Below are 12,659 nucleotides of genomic sequence, written 5' to 3'. Positions count from 1 at the left end.
GGGCGGTGCCACCGTCCTCCCCCAACGGTGATTGAGCGGAGGGGCGGGGCCCGGAGAGCGCTTCCTCCAATGAGAGCGGGGAGGCGGGGCGCCCGCCGGCCAATGCGGGCGCGGGGCCGGGGATTCAAACGCGGGGGCCGTTGCGGGCGGGCGCGCTATGGCGGGCGGCCCCTTCGCGGAGCGCAGCGTGGCCCTGCTCTGCTGCCGCTTCTGCCGGCAGCTGCTCAGCGCGCGCGGCATGAGGGCCGTGCTGCTGGCCGACACCGACGTGGACCTCTACTCCACCGACATCCCGCCCACGGGGTAAGCGCCGCCCGCGGCTTCGGGGAACTCCCTCGGTGCCCGGCAGCACCAAAACCGCCGTAATTCACCCCAGTCTCCCTTGCTGGGCTCCCCGAGGGCACCGGGGGGTAGGTGAGAAGCCGAGGGGATCCCACGTGGGAGCAGCGAGCGGCTCCGGGGCCCTCCCTCCGGTGGGGCAATCCGCCCTGACCTGCTCCTGCTCCCCAGCAACTTCCCCCAGAAGGGCCTTTGAATACCAAGAAAATGAGGCAGCAAAACAGCACGATAATGTGAAAGCAGGGGGTTAAAAAATATATATCCCTAGCTAAGACTAGCTGGGACCAAGGGTCTTGTCACCAGTGAAACTTCAAGTTCAAGTCCTGCAACCAGCAGCAGCCTGTGGGAACCAGTGAGTGCGAAGGGAAGCGGCACTTTCAGGGCTATTTTGAGAGACCCTGTGGCACACGGGCTCAGGGCTCCCTGGCCTCTGCTTTCCATATGAGTCTAGCTGGTGGCTGGGAGGAACAAGCACTTGGGCAAGGGCAAAGGACACACAGGACTAAGGTTAACAGCAGCCTGTAGTCACAGTCATATCTAAACTTTTTGCATTGCTGTTTTTCTTCCCATCCAGTACTGTTGACTTCATTGGAAGCTGCTACTTCACAGAAATCTGCAAATGCAAACTGAAGAACATCGCATGCTTGAAATGGTAAGGGTGTCCTCAACACTAACACCTGCTCAACAGGCAGCAGTGCTGCTTAACCTCTCCTGACTGACTGCTGCCAGGCAAGAGTTAAGGAGTGAAGCAGCAGATTGCACTTGCTACTTCAAATTTCATTTAATGCTGCTGGATAGAAGCTCAGCCCAGTGCTTCTGCACGCAGTTGCCAGTCTATTTCTGTGCAAGTCCCCAGTGGAAATGTGACAACCTCATCAATAGGCTGAGTGTACAGGAAAGCTTGCATGCCACCTGCCTGATTAAATGTCTGCTTCAACACAGAGATAATTGTGTGAATAAGGCCTCAGTAAGAAGTAGTTACTCATTCTAATTAATAGAACATCCTCTTGGCAGATCGAGTTGTCGCTAGCAGATGGAAGATGCTGTCACTGAAGTTCTTGGAGTTCTTTTATCCTTTTTATTAAGGCCTGATATTTAGGATTCAAAACAGAGACTCTGGTAACATTTCATTTGGAGTTACTCACAGGGATGCTAATAACTAAGACTCTTACCTTGCTCAGATTTAAATACAGAAAGTTTGTTACAGAATACGGTTGTTTTAGGTAGAAGTACAGAAATGAAAATATCACCAAGTACATGATTAAGCAAGCAGGAGACCTGTTGTCCAAAGTTTCACCCAAGAGCAGATAAGACTGAGAATATCAAAGCCCTATTACTGCTATTTTCTCTCATGCACAGTGCTTCTGTACAGATGCACTGTATGTGCATGATCAAGCACTTCTACATGGATTCCAGCACAATCACTGGCCTTTAAAAACATTTTTGGTTTGTTGGTATGTAAACTACTCAGGATTACACAATGTAAATTACAAAATGGTTCCCTGCCAAAGATCTAAGGCAGAGATAGTCTGCAACTCCTGACAGATGTGCTCTCAAATATTTTAATTCTTGTTTAATATTCCTTTAACTTCATCAACATAGGAGCATTACATAACAGTCTATCAAGCACAGCAGCTATTTAACAGTAGTCTAAGCTGGAAAACCAGCAGCTAGCTGTTTGTTAGAATTTATGTTGCTCATTATTCCACTTGTCTTTCCAGTGGTAACATTGTAGGTTATCATGTGATTTCTCCATGCAAACCTTGCCTGCTCTCCTGCAATAATGGCCACTTCTGGATGTTTCATAGCCAAGCAGTCTTTGGCATCAACAGACTAGATTCCTCTGGTAAGGAACACTTTCCTATCTCTTCCCTCTAGTGTTGAGTCCTGACTCCTCTTCTTAATGAGGCATCTCAATATAGTTAAAGCATATGGAGAGAGTACAACATATGGAGGGATAAGGCAAAGTGTTATTTTATTGCCAATCTAGCAAACTACTTTGTGGGAGGCAGTTGTAGCATCTTTGTAAATGAAGATTAATCTCCGCTTTGAAGTTTACATCAGAGTTTACCATGCCCCTTTTCTGCAAGCAGAAATGAGGATTTTCTGAAGCACCCTAGCTAATATAAACATCAGCCCCAAGCTGCTATTTATAGCAGTATGTATAGCTGTACTGTGCTATCAGGCAGCTGTCCAAGAGACACTTTTGGACAAGTCATTGTCATTCTGACCCTATAACTCAGTTCCCCTTAGCTCAAGCTGAAGTTACAGCTCATATTAACTGCTTTAATTAGATGCATCTGTTTGGATGCCAAGTGTCTAACATCATTTGCCTTGAGTTCTCAGGGGTGCACAATATTCTGACAAATCAGTTCTCTTCCTTGTGCATGAGATTAATTTACTGTCTAAACCTTTCAGTGTCACCCAAGATCAATGCATTTAAAAAAAAAAAACATGAGATTATCAATAGCTATGTGAATACAGCTGTGGGCAGGGATCTAAACAACATTTAGAAGATCACTTTGGAAGAAAAACAAATATGAAATAGTCCCGGTCTGTTTAACCTGAACTTGACTTGCAAGATATTGCAATGATCAGAGCAGCTATTTTCTCTAAAAATAGTTGTGCAACTTAAGCCAGGTCACGATCCAAAATTCTTTTCCTCCTCCTCTTTCTTGCTTCCCTCCCACCAGGTGTCAATGTATTGCTCTGGGGCAACTTGCCAGATTTGGAGGAAGGCACAGATGAAGATGTGTCATGCATCTCTGAGGAGGAGTATATCAGATAACTGTTACCTACAATATACCTCAGTGTCTTCCCTTGTTATGTTGCATTAATGTTTCTTTTGGGTCTTTTCTTCTGTTTCCTATTTTCCTGCTGGCCCATCAGAGCTCAAAAATATAGGAAACTGGGTATTCCAGAAAACACTCCTAAAGAAAGAAGGTACCTTCCTATTTCACTGCAGTCTCTCCTAGGCTCTTGCTGCTGCCTACCTGCATGTCATTCTGATCTAGGGCACTCCTTGGATAGATCAATCTTTCATACCTGCCATCTGCCTATCCAGATATCATTTCTGAAGTCTGTTTTGTTCTTTCTTTGAAGTCTCAACTGTGAATCTTTTACTTGTATTTTCATTTTTCCCTAAGACAATGTTCATGGGCCAAGTTTTAGTCACTATAAACACAATTCAACAATATTGAGAATTAGCCTGGTTGACTGTGTTGCTCTGAAAGAGCTTTGCTTTTGAGATCACACAGATCCCAAACATTTAAGGCATACTAGGATATTCCTGAATGGGAGCATGAGGAGCCATCATACTAAAAATCCTCATCTTTCTCTTTCAGTGCCTCTGATCAATTTTGATAGAGGACAGGTCTTTTTCCCCTCAGTAGAACTGTAATACTGTAGTTAATGCCTAATATACCCCAACAATTACAGCAAATTTTTCACTAGTGTCAGCAATAAAACCCCATCCCCTTCAGGGCATTTTCCTTAGAGGATAAAAATCTCTTCAAAAGAGAATCCAAAAATGTGAATGGGAATCTTCCTAGAGAGAAGACACACAGGTTAAATATTCAATGACCATGCCTAGTCTTACACACTAGAGCATACAGACAATCAAATTCTTGGAGAAATAATGGATTATCTGAGTAACTTCAGTCATAGTATTTAATTTATGAACCAAATACTGTCCCTTTAGCAAGTCACCTGACAATGTCTTTGCAAATAAGGCTACAATCATACAAAGTGACACTTTCAAGCTCAGACTGATGCCAAAGTCCAGAGTAGCACAAGAGGCTAAAGTGCCATGGCAAAGACTGAATTGTGTTTTTTTACTGTATATTATGTATTTCTTAATGGTACTACCTCTTATTCATGGTTTGAAGTATGTATTTGTATGTGTGCGTGTGTATAGTTTCTTCTGTGTATATATGTCATTTTAACTTCCTGTGTTGTATACCTGCTCATTAAATGAGTTTGACAACATTCTCCTGAGTTGTAAAAAAGTAGATTTATAATGATACAAGTTGAATAATTGAAACAGTGAAATAGCACATTGAAGCAAGATTAAGCTAATTGATTAGGTTCATGCTACCATTCATTTTGGTTCAGACACCATTCACTTGCTTTCTAGGTGAGAAACCTGCCAGTATTCCAGTCTTAACTGAAAAAAGGTACCTAAGTAACTTGTATAACACAACATCCCACTCTGGCACTTCTGTGCTGCATGAATCAGATCGTGTTGTGACTGCAGCATTAAGTTGGCAAGGTGACATGTAACACAAAGATTTTTTGTCAGAATTTGTGAGCTCCAAGTACGGTTAGCATAATATTTTGAATAACATTCTTCTCATACAATCCTGCTTTGTTGCAAGGTTAGCACTTACAAAGCTGAGCTTTGGGAAGGTTAAAAATGGCAACTGCCAGTCAATTCCGTGTGGGAGCTGACCGCAGAGCTGTCCTTACTCCTGATGCAGAGCTAACTTCTCAGCAAATCAATAGTTCTCTGCTTGTGACTTTGCACAACTGGAAGTTCTGCTATGAACTATAATTACCCAGACCTGTTTGAGCGAGTTTATCTTAATCAGGCAACAGCTTGAAATTGAGAATGAGCCAACTCTTAAGGGTTTTTTTTTTTTGAGGATGAAGTGTATATAATGTAAACAGGCATCACCTACTGCTCCAGCTTGAGTGCTACCAGACAAGTTCATCACATCCAGAGCACCTTCTGTTCTTTCTATATGGAAGAGAAGGCATGGCATACTTCACATCAAGTCATCCTTTGCTATAAATCACCTCATTACTTTATCCTGAAAGGTTTTTACATATTTTATTACATTTGCAGACTGTGGTTTCTGAAAGCATACCCCAAGGAGTGCACATACTCCAAGTAAACAGCCTTTGTGTACTATTATTTGGATTAAGGGAGTGTCTCCAGGCTGGCACAGCGCAACTGTGGGAGCCTATTGTGCAAGAAGCTGCCCGAGCACAGCAACTTGTGGACTCAAAGAGCTTGCACTGTAAACAAGAGAGACAGCCAAGGGGTGGGAAGGGAAATGCACTGTTGGCTCCATCAGGACAGATCAGAGGGAAAGGCTGAACTGGGTAAACCTGAAGAGAAAACTCTTTAGTCTTCAGAATGCAACAAAGAACTGGGCTCTTCTTGTGACTACAGGTCCTTTCTCCCTCTTATATCAACATGTATTTGCAAGTCTATGAATACATTCCACTACAAATACCATCAATCATCTCCTAGTTAAAGCAATCAAGGATCCTTCCCTACACCAAAGCTGGTTCTGGAGTTACACTGCATTATTGGATTTTTCTCTTGTTCTAGTGTCCAACCTCAGTACAGCCTCTAACCAAATACCCACAGAAATCCTACAAGGAAAACAGGTATTTCCAAACTCATTTAAGTACAACATTCACAGAACCAAAGTGTGCTGCTTGATCGAGGCAGGATGTGATGACAAGAGAAGGGCAGGATGCTGCCTTGAACAGTTCCTGGGAAGTCATCTCCAAGCTCTGTGCTACCCTTTGGGAAAAAACACTCCCAAGCAGCTGTTGCTGGGGGACATCTTAGCCACTCTGCTGTCTGCAGTGTCCCTTGTCACACTGCATGTGCCACACAAGCTTAAAGGCAGGCTCCACCCTACTGATTTTTCATTGGAGAGCATGTCTCATTTTGGACAGCAGTGTGTATGTGGGGCAAAATAACTGGTCAAATCTAAACTCAACACGACCTGGTGCTTCACTTTGTCACCTGGACACTGACAGCTCCACATGGCTGGGCACAACTGCGCTAGGGAAATCAGCAACACAGCTCAAAGCCCCATCCACACACCAACAAATGCAGAAATTCTAGCAGACAGATATGAAGCAACACAGATAGCAAGGCTTGAGCACAGCAAGAGAATTGCAAGAGATCATTTCCTGTGGAAAAGTGCTAATTAAAACTAACCCAGCATCACTCCAATGAGACACAGCCACACAGGCTTCTCCCTGCTGCGCCATGGCAGAGGCTCCTTAGTCCATCCTGCTCTAGCATATGGTCTGTTTTGGGATAGGAATTTTCCACTTACAGAGGAGTCAGTGCTGGGAATACAGGTGCTTGGGAAATCTCACCTTGAGCAATTTAGAATCATAAAGCCAGAGGTAAACTGGTACATCTCATGCTCCTGTACCTTCTAGGCACCTCTGAGTTTTACACACAAAGGCAAACTCAGGGAATTACAGACAAGTCTTTCGCTTTGTCTCTTCTCATTATGTGTCTGCACCCCAGAACCGAAGCTACACTCCAGCAGTGCCTGGATAAGCAGAGGAGCTGCTGGACCAAAGGGACCTTTGGAGGTTTTGCAGCAACTACTCATTTATACTTTACAATTAAGACAGGAATGTTTAGCTCCAAGACTAGCAGAGCTTCAGCAAGAATTGTCCTGGCTCGTTGCGTTGTGCTTGCAGAACCAACCCGGGCAGCTTTTGCAGGCATTGGCAGTGGAAGAGGCGCAGGCAGTAAATGCAGTCAGTGTTCAAGTGTGAAACAAGCTGCTTTGAGTGTAAGGATGCCAGGCTTCGAGGCAAGTGCTGTGAGCAGGTTTGGGCTTAAATCAGAACCCAGTGTGTGCAGCTAGAGGCCCCAAGAGCTGTGAGGCCAGCCTAGATAGGATAGGCCCAAAGACCCCTTCAGAACCAGGGCCCTGCAGGTCACCTACCTCCAGGTTTGGGCACACAAACTGGCATCAGCCCCCAGAATAAGAGACACTGGCATTATGCTCAGCAAACTTCCACTTAGAGTGATGACAGACAGTCCAACCAAGTTTATCACTTCAGCCAAGCCTAAAGACAGAGAGGTCCCTCAGCACAACACAGGGAGTTTAATTCAGATAACAAGAAAGGTGAAGACAGCAAGTGGAAAAGCAAGAGTCCCCTATCAATGAAAACAAAGGAAAAGACACCAATATTTTGAGTCATCCACCTTTAGGTTATAAGCCACTTGGACTGCTGCATATGTGGTCTCCTTGGGAACAGTCGGACAAGGAATCCAATGTGCCAACATCCATCAAAAGCTCCAACCAGCTAAAAACATCAGCTCGCCTAGGAATGCCAGGTCTGCTTTGCAAGACATGGCCAAGCGTGGAGCCACTCCTGAGCACCCAGCAGGGGACAAGGAATGCTGCTGTTTGGCTCAGGAAACACTGCTCACATTGCCACGTCCTCCCGCAGCAGCAGCCTCTATGAGGAGCTTCGGAAGGTGGAGAAAATGAAAAGAAGTCAGCCTGGCATGGTGTGGGCACGGAGCGCTGTAGAAATAACCCTAGCCCTTCTCGGTTTGTGGAGATTACCCATCTTATTCTGAGCAGGGGAAAGCAATGTATGGACAGAGTATGGAAATAAAAATAGAAAGACTGCAAGATTAGTACAAACATTCGCCAACTGTAATTCTGCCAGACACAAGAAAGATTCCAGACACTTCACATGTGCAAACACACAAAACAATCCCAATCAAATCATTTAAACTGGTGAAAATTGCCCAATCACTTCCAAAATGCCTGGCTGCCTCTGCGTGACCAGAAGAATGTCCCAGCCACCATTCCCAGGGCAGAGACCTGGGCCCTGTTTGCAGGGATTTGGCCAGGAGCTCGCTAGTGTGAAAGCGGTGCCAAGTCCCATTTATCCAGCAATCCTGACCCCCAGTGGCATCAGCCACATTTTGATGGCCATGTGATGTGACAGCTGACCTAAGGACTAGGAGCAAATGTCATCAGCATTAGTGCAAGGAGACCAGAGTTTAAAAAACAATCTGTTATGACACAGCTTTTCATGCGACCAAAGGGAAGTGTCACACTGCCCTCTTGCAGATGCTTAGGAGGGAAATGTTAATTCAAGGGCTATTTATTATAGGAATTAAGGAAACCCATAAGGACCTAAGACAACACAAGGCCTCAGACAATACAAGCTTGAAATGTCAGTTAAAAGCAGAATAAGCGTAGCCATCTCCCTGCAACCATCTTTCTTCTAGACTCAGTGTGCAGCAGAAGCAGAGACCTGGGATGTGCATCTTTCCCTTCTTTCACTTAAGGAAAGAGAGAAATAGGAGAAATCTCACCAAGGAGACACGCAGAAATACCCTGGGGAGCAGCCAGGGAGTGTTTGCCTGCAGATGAGAGTCTCGGGCTCGCAGCCACGCGTTGCAGAGCCTGAACTGCGACAATTCTCACTTCTCAAGCCTTGATTTTTGAGGCAAAAGGAGCCAAGTTCTCCCTGCCCTTCTGTTCAGAGGATGTGCGTGGCTGGGAGGAACAGCAGGGAATTTTCACCCAGGGACAAGGCTCCTGTGCTGGGGGTCTGGAAAAGGGACCTCCAGGGTCCCTGGGGTCTGGGCAGGCAAGAAACTGCCCCATCATTGCGATGGGGAAGGCCAACCCCTTCCAGAAGGCACCCGAGACCTCCAGCCAGGCACACGCAGCCCCCAGCACCTCCCAGCTCCCTGCCAGGCCCCGCTGCAGCCCCCCAGCTCTGGGCACATGGATGCACAGGGAAGAGCTCCAGGGCCAGCGGAGCGAGGCTGGCGTGAGCTCATCCCTGTGACACCCGGCACCACAACCCCTTCCCAAAGGGTTCATCCCAAAGCAGGGCTGACCGGCTGCTGGAGCAGAGCATGGACAGGCAACCTACAGCCTGGGAGAGGAAAAGGAGACAAGAGATCCAGCTGACAGAGCCTCCTACTCTGTGTCCAGAGACATTTAGCAGCCACACGAGGAGCCTTGGCTGATCTGTCAGTCCGGAGCTGCTTCACACTCCTCATCCATCAGATTTTCTTGGCCTGCTGCTTCCTCTCAGGAGGAAGAGTTGTCCACTTCCCTGCTGGTGACTCAGCAGGACCAGATCTATTTCTGCCCACTGCTTTTGTTCCCTTCATCCAGAAAAGGGTCACCAAACCCTCCGGGAAAAGGTTACTGTGGCAACCAAGTGGACTAAGTGGGGTTTTCCCTGCCATTAAACACATCCCTCCCCATCTTGAGGGTGGGGGAGAAATAGGGGCTGACTGGGTTCAGTGGCACTTCTGCATGGAAGAGTCCAGTATCCAACAAGCGCTGGAATGGGAGGGAGAGAAGCACTTTCAGGAAAATCCAGTCCATTTTGGGCAGGCAGGCTAGCTTGAGACCTGCCTCTTCCCCTTCCCGCAAGAATTGCAGCTGAACCTCTTCCAAATTCCTTCTCCATTAGGAAAGAAAGAAACGAGGAGGGAAAAGTAAAGACTGCAGAGTGTCAGAAATGAACCTTTTAATGCTTTTTGCTGAAGTTTTCTGGGTAGTCTTAAATTTAACTTTAAGAATCTTTCTGCAGCTGTTTTGACTCTTTGAAGAGCGGGTTTTCCATAGCCACAAACCATTTCAGGATCCCGTAAGTGCCATTACCTCTTCTTTGCTGGCCAAACCAAGATAAACCCTGGAGAATATGACGACTGGGACTTGGCTTCCCATGGCCAAACCTAGACTTGAGCACAAATTCCATGAGTAAGGCAGAGCAGGCATTTCTGAGATCCCAATCCAGCCTGAGCGAGCTCCTTTTCCTCCAGTCAAGCAGAATTGCATCTATTTCCCCCATTCAAGAGCAGTCCATCCCTACACCCAGGCTGCATGGAGCAAAGCAGGGCCAAGCACATGAGCTGAGGAATGAGGCTTGCAGGCAGGGTCAGGTCCTGAGCATTAACACTTAATATTTCTTAAGCATTTCCCCATCCCTGCCACCAGGTTTGTCTCTGCTGCTGCTCCACTTGTCTCCAAGCCGCATCCTGAGACAAAACAACAGTAAAATCCTACATTTACTCTAACACAGCCTCCCAGCAGTGAACACCTCGCTGGAACTTATTAACCAGCTCCCAGCTTGTGCCCTGCATAATCAGTTTGTACTTCAAAGCCTCTGCTAGCAGAGGGAGCTAAATGACAGCATTCAATTCACTCATGTATGAAATTAATTAGTTCAGGGGCAGGACAGTGGATATTGCTTGTCAGAAGTTGGGATATTAGTTGAATGGGGTTGCCCAGGGCTCTGGGGACCTTTGGAGCTTCCCAAGCAATGGAAGCTCCTGCGGCATTCCGATTGAGGCCAGTCGGCACGGGAGCAGTTGGAGCAGCTCCCTGCAGTGCTTTGTTCCGGAGCTTGGGAATCTGCTCTGCTTTCCTGCAGGATCAAGAGGCATCAGAGCAGGCGCCAATTGCCTCTGCAAACCCTTTCCAGCAGCACCCGCGCTCCCAAGAGGCCGTTGCTCAAATCCCGAGGGAGCTGGTGCAGAGACCCTAACCTGGCTGCTGGGAACAGCGAGGGATTCAGTTACACACGAATCACCCAGGAGGGAAAAACAGCATCTGGTTAATCAGCAAGCGCAGGTCACACCGGGGAGGTGTCCCCTTTCCCCGCAGCTCCGGTTTCCTTCCAGGCATAATCCTCTCCCAATTAGCTTTTGAGGACTTGGGCATTAATTTAATTATTTCTAAGTGTCATCAGCAAAGCTAATGAGCCAAGGGACCCCGGGCCCACGTGGCATCGGTGGCAGGTTCAAGTCCCCATGTATTGTTTGGCTGAATGCAGTGGGTTTAGCAGTGATTTTTCACATTTCATCTTAATCCAGCAGTTAGCTGTAAATCCACCCTCCTTATTGAGGCCGTGCTTGCTCTCACCTCCAAGGAGAGATGCTTCATTAAGCCTCGGAGCAGGATTTGATGCACCAAATCAGCATGACTGATGCACAAGGAAGGCCAGGAGCCCTGTGTTACAGGTCTCAAATGTACCAGTTCTCAGCTCCTGCCAGGCTAAGGAGACCTCAGTGCTGTGATAAGGCAAAAACACTTCAAAAATGACCAGAGCATCTACTATATCAGAGCAAACATGCACCTTCAAAAGACTGAGAGCAGAAACACATGTTTAATTCCCCATTCAACTTGGGAACACGACTATGATCAGAGCACACTCCCTTGTCTCATCTTGAGAAAGAAAAATCCTGCAAAATCCTCACAATACCTGGAAAAAAGCCACAAACATCTGTCACTCCCACTGCAAACAGGTCCTCTGAGTCCCCACACTTGCACCTGGGGAAGCTCTCCTGAAGACAGGATGCCAAACAGTTATTTTGCTGATGCTGGAGCAGTCTCCATAAGCTATATGAAAACCCTAAATTAAAACATATATAGATGCTTGACCTGCATGCTAATTTCGTTCATCTTCTAGACAACAGCAGCTTAGTGAGACAGGGAGATAGTATGGAAGCAAATGAAGAAATCCACTGATTTCAGAGCACGGTTTCCCTACCGGGAGGCTTTTCTACAAAAAGTCACTCACATAATGAAGTGATACTCCATGACAGCCAAAAATACAAGTCCACAGATCATCTGAATTATAAGTGATAAAACTGCATTTGGCAGCTTCCAAAATGTCATTATTCTGAAACATGGGGCAACATTTCCCATTTACAGCAGCGCTAAGCACATCCTCATGGCCTTTCAAATCTGCTGCACAAATGCACATGGAAACAGCTTTTCGGAGATGCCTTGGCAATTAGCACCTCACACGGGGAGAATCAGAGACAAAGCAATTCTGACAACGTTATATTGCACTTTTTGCAGATGCACAAACCAAAGGGTGGATTAATTTGGCAAGAATAATTCTTCGAATCTATGGTCTGCTTAAGAGTGTTTACTATTGCCACTGCTGTTGCTTTGTCATTATCAGGTAACTCCCAGGAGCTGCTGCTGCCACCTCAGCAGCCCGAGGTGACCCATGGCAGGCAGGACACCCCGTTCCTGGCTGTACTTTGTCACCTCCTCCTCAGGCTCCTGCACCAGGAGGGGATTAACCAGCATTAACTGCCACCACACCTGAGACACGAGCAGAGGGAACAGGAACCGCAGCCCAGGCGCTGGGGACACTTGTCCTGGGTGCATTGCAGTGGGGCTGCAAGGGAAGGACCCATTTATTACCCCAGAATCCAGTGCTTTTCACCCCAAACCATAGCAGGATGGATGTCACTGCTGCCACAGCCAGCGCTGGCAAGCACAGCTGCAACATCTGCAACATCTGCACAGAGCACCAGGGTTAGTGCTCCACATCTGTGCCCCCAGCCCAGCAATCCCTGCACCCCCAAGACGCAGGATCCGCACACGGAGCTGGGAGCGGCAGCAGGACAGTCAGACCAAGCAACACCACAAATATCCTCTGCCTCTGCCCTCCAATTAGGGGAGCAGGCAGCACATTTCGAGCACAGCTTTCTGCTTTGCTTCCAGCCACGGCGGCGCGGGGAGGAGGGACACCATTCCCACTGT

General features: G+C 47.0%; 1 protein-coding gene across 1 annotated transcript; it reads left to right on the top strand.

Annotated features, from left to right (window-relative positions):
* Positions 1-151: 151 nt before the first annotated feature.
* RUMY1 (regulator of UNG2 and MKLN1 interacting yippee protein 1) lies at positions 152-3,269 on the top strand. The gene is made up of 4 exons (XM_010213247.2): positions 152-303; positions 914-991; positions 2,061-2,185; positions 3,033-3,269. Exons 1-4 carry the CDS (start codon positions 158-160, stop codon positions 3,125-3,127), a joined length of 444 nt encoding a protein of 147 aa, XP_010211549.2. The 5' UTR covers positions 152-157; the 3' UTR covers positions 3,128-3,269.
* The last annotated feature ends 9,390 nt before the right edge of the window (positions 3,270-12,659 follow it).

Source organism: Tinamus guttatus, unplaced genomic scaffold, assembly GCF_059628265.1.
Source record: "Tinamus guttatus ecotype Peru unplaced genomic scaffold, ASM5962826v1 Tinamus_guttatus_pri_ptg000259l, whole genome shotgun sequence".
In the NCBI taxonomy this organism is placed as follows: domain Eukaryota; kingdom Metazoa; phylum Chordata; class Aves; order Tinamiformes; family Tinamidae; genus Tinamus; species Tinamus guttatus.
Note: the sequence above shows the minus strand (reverse complement) of the source record. Positions and strands in the feature narration are given on the sequence as shown.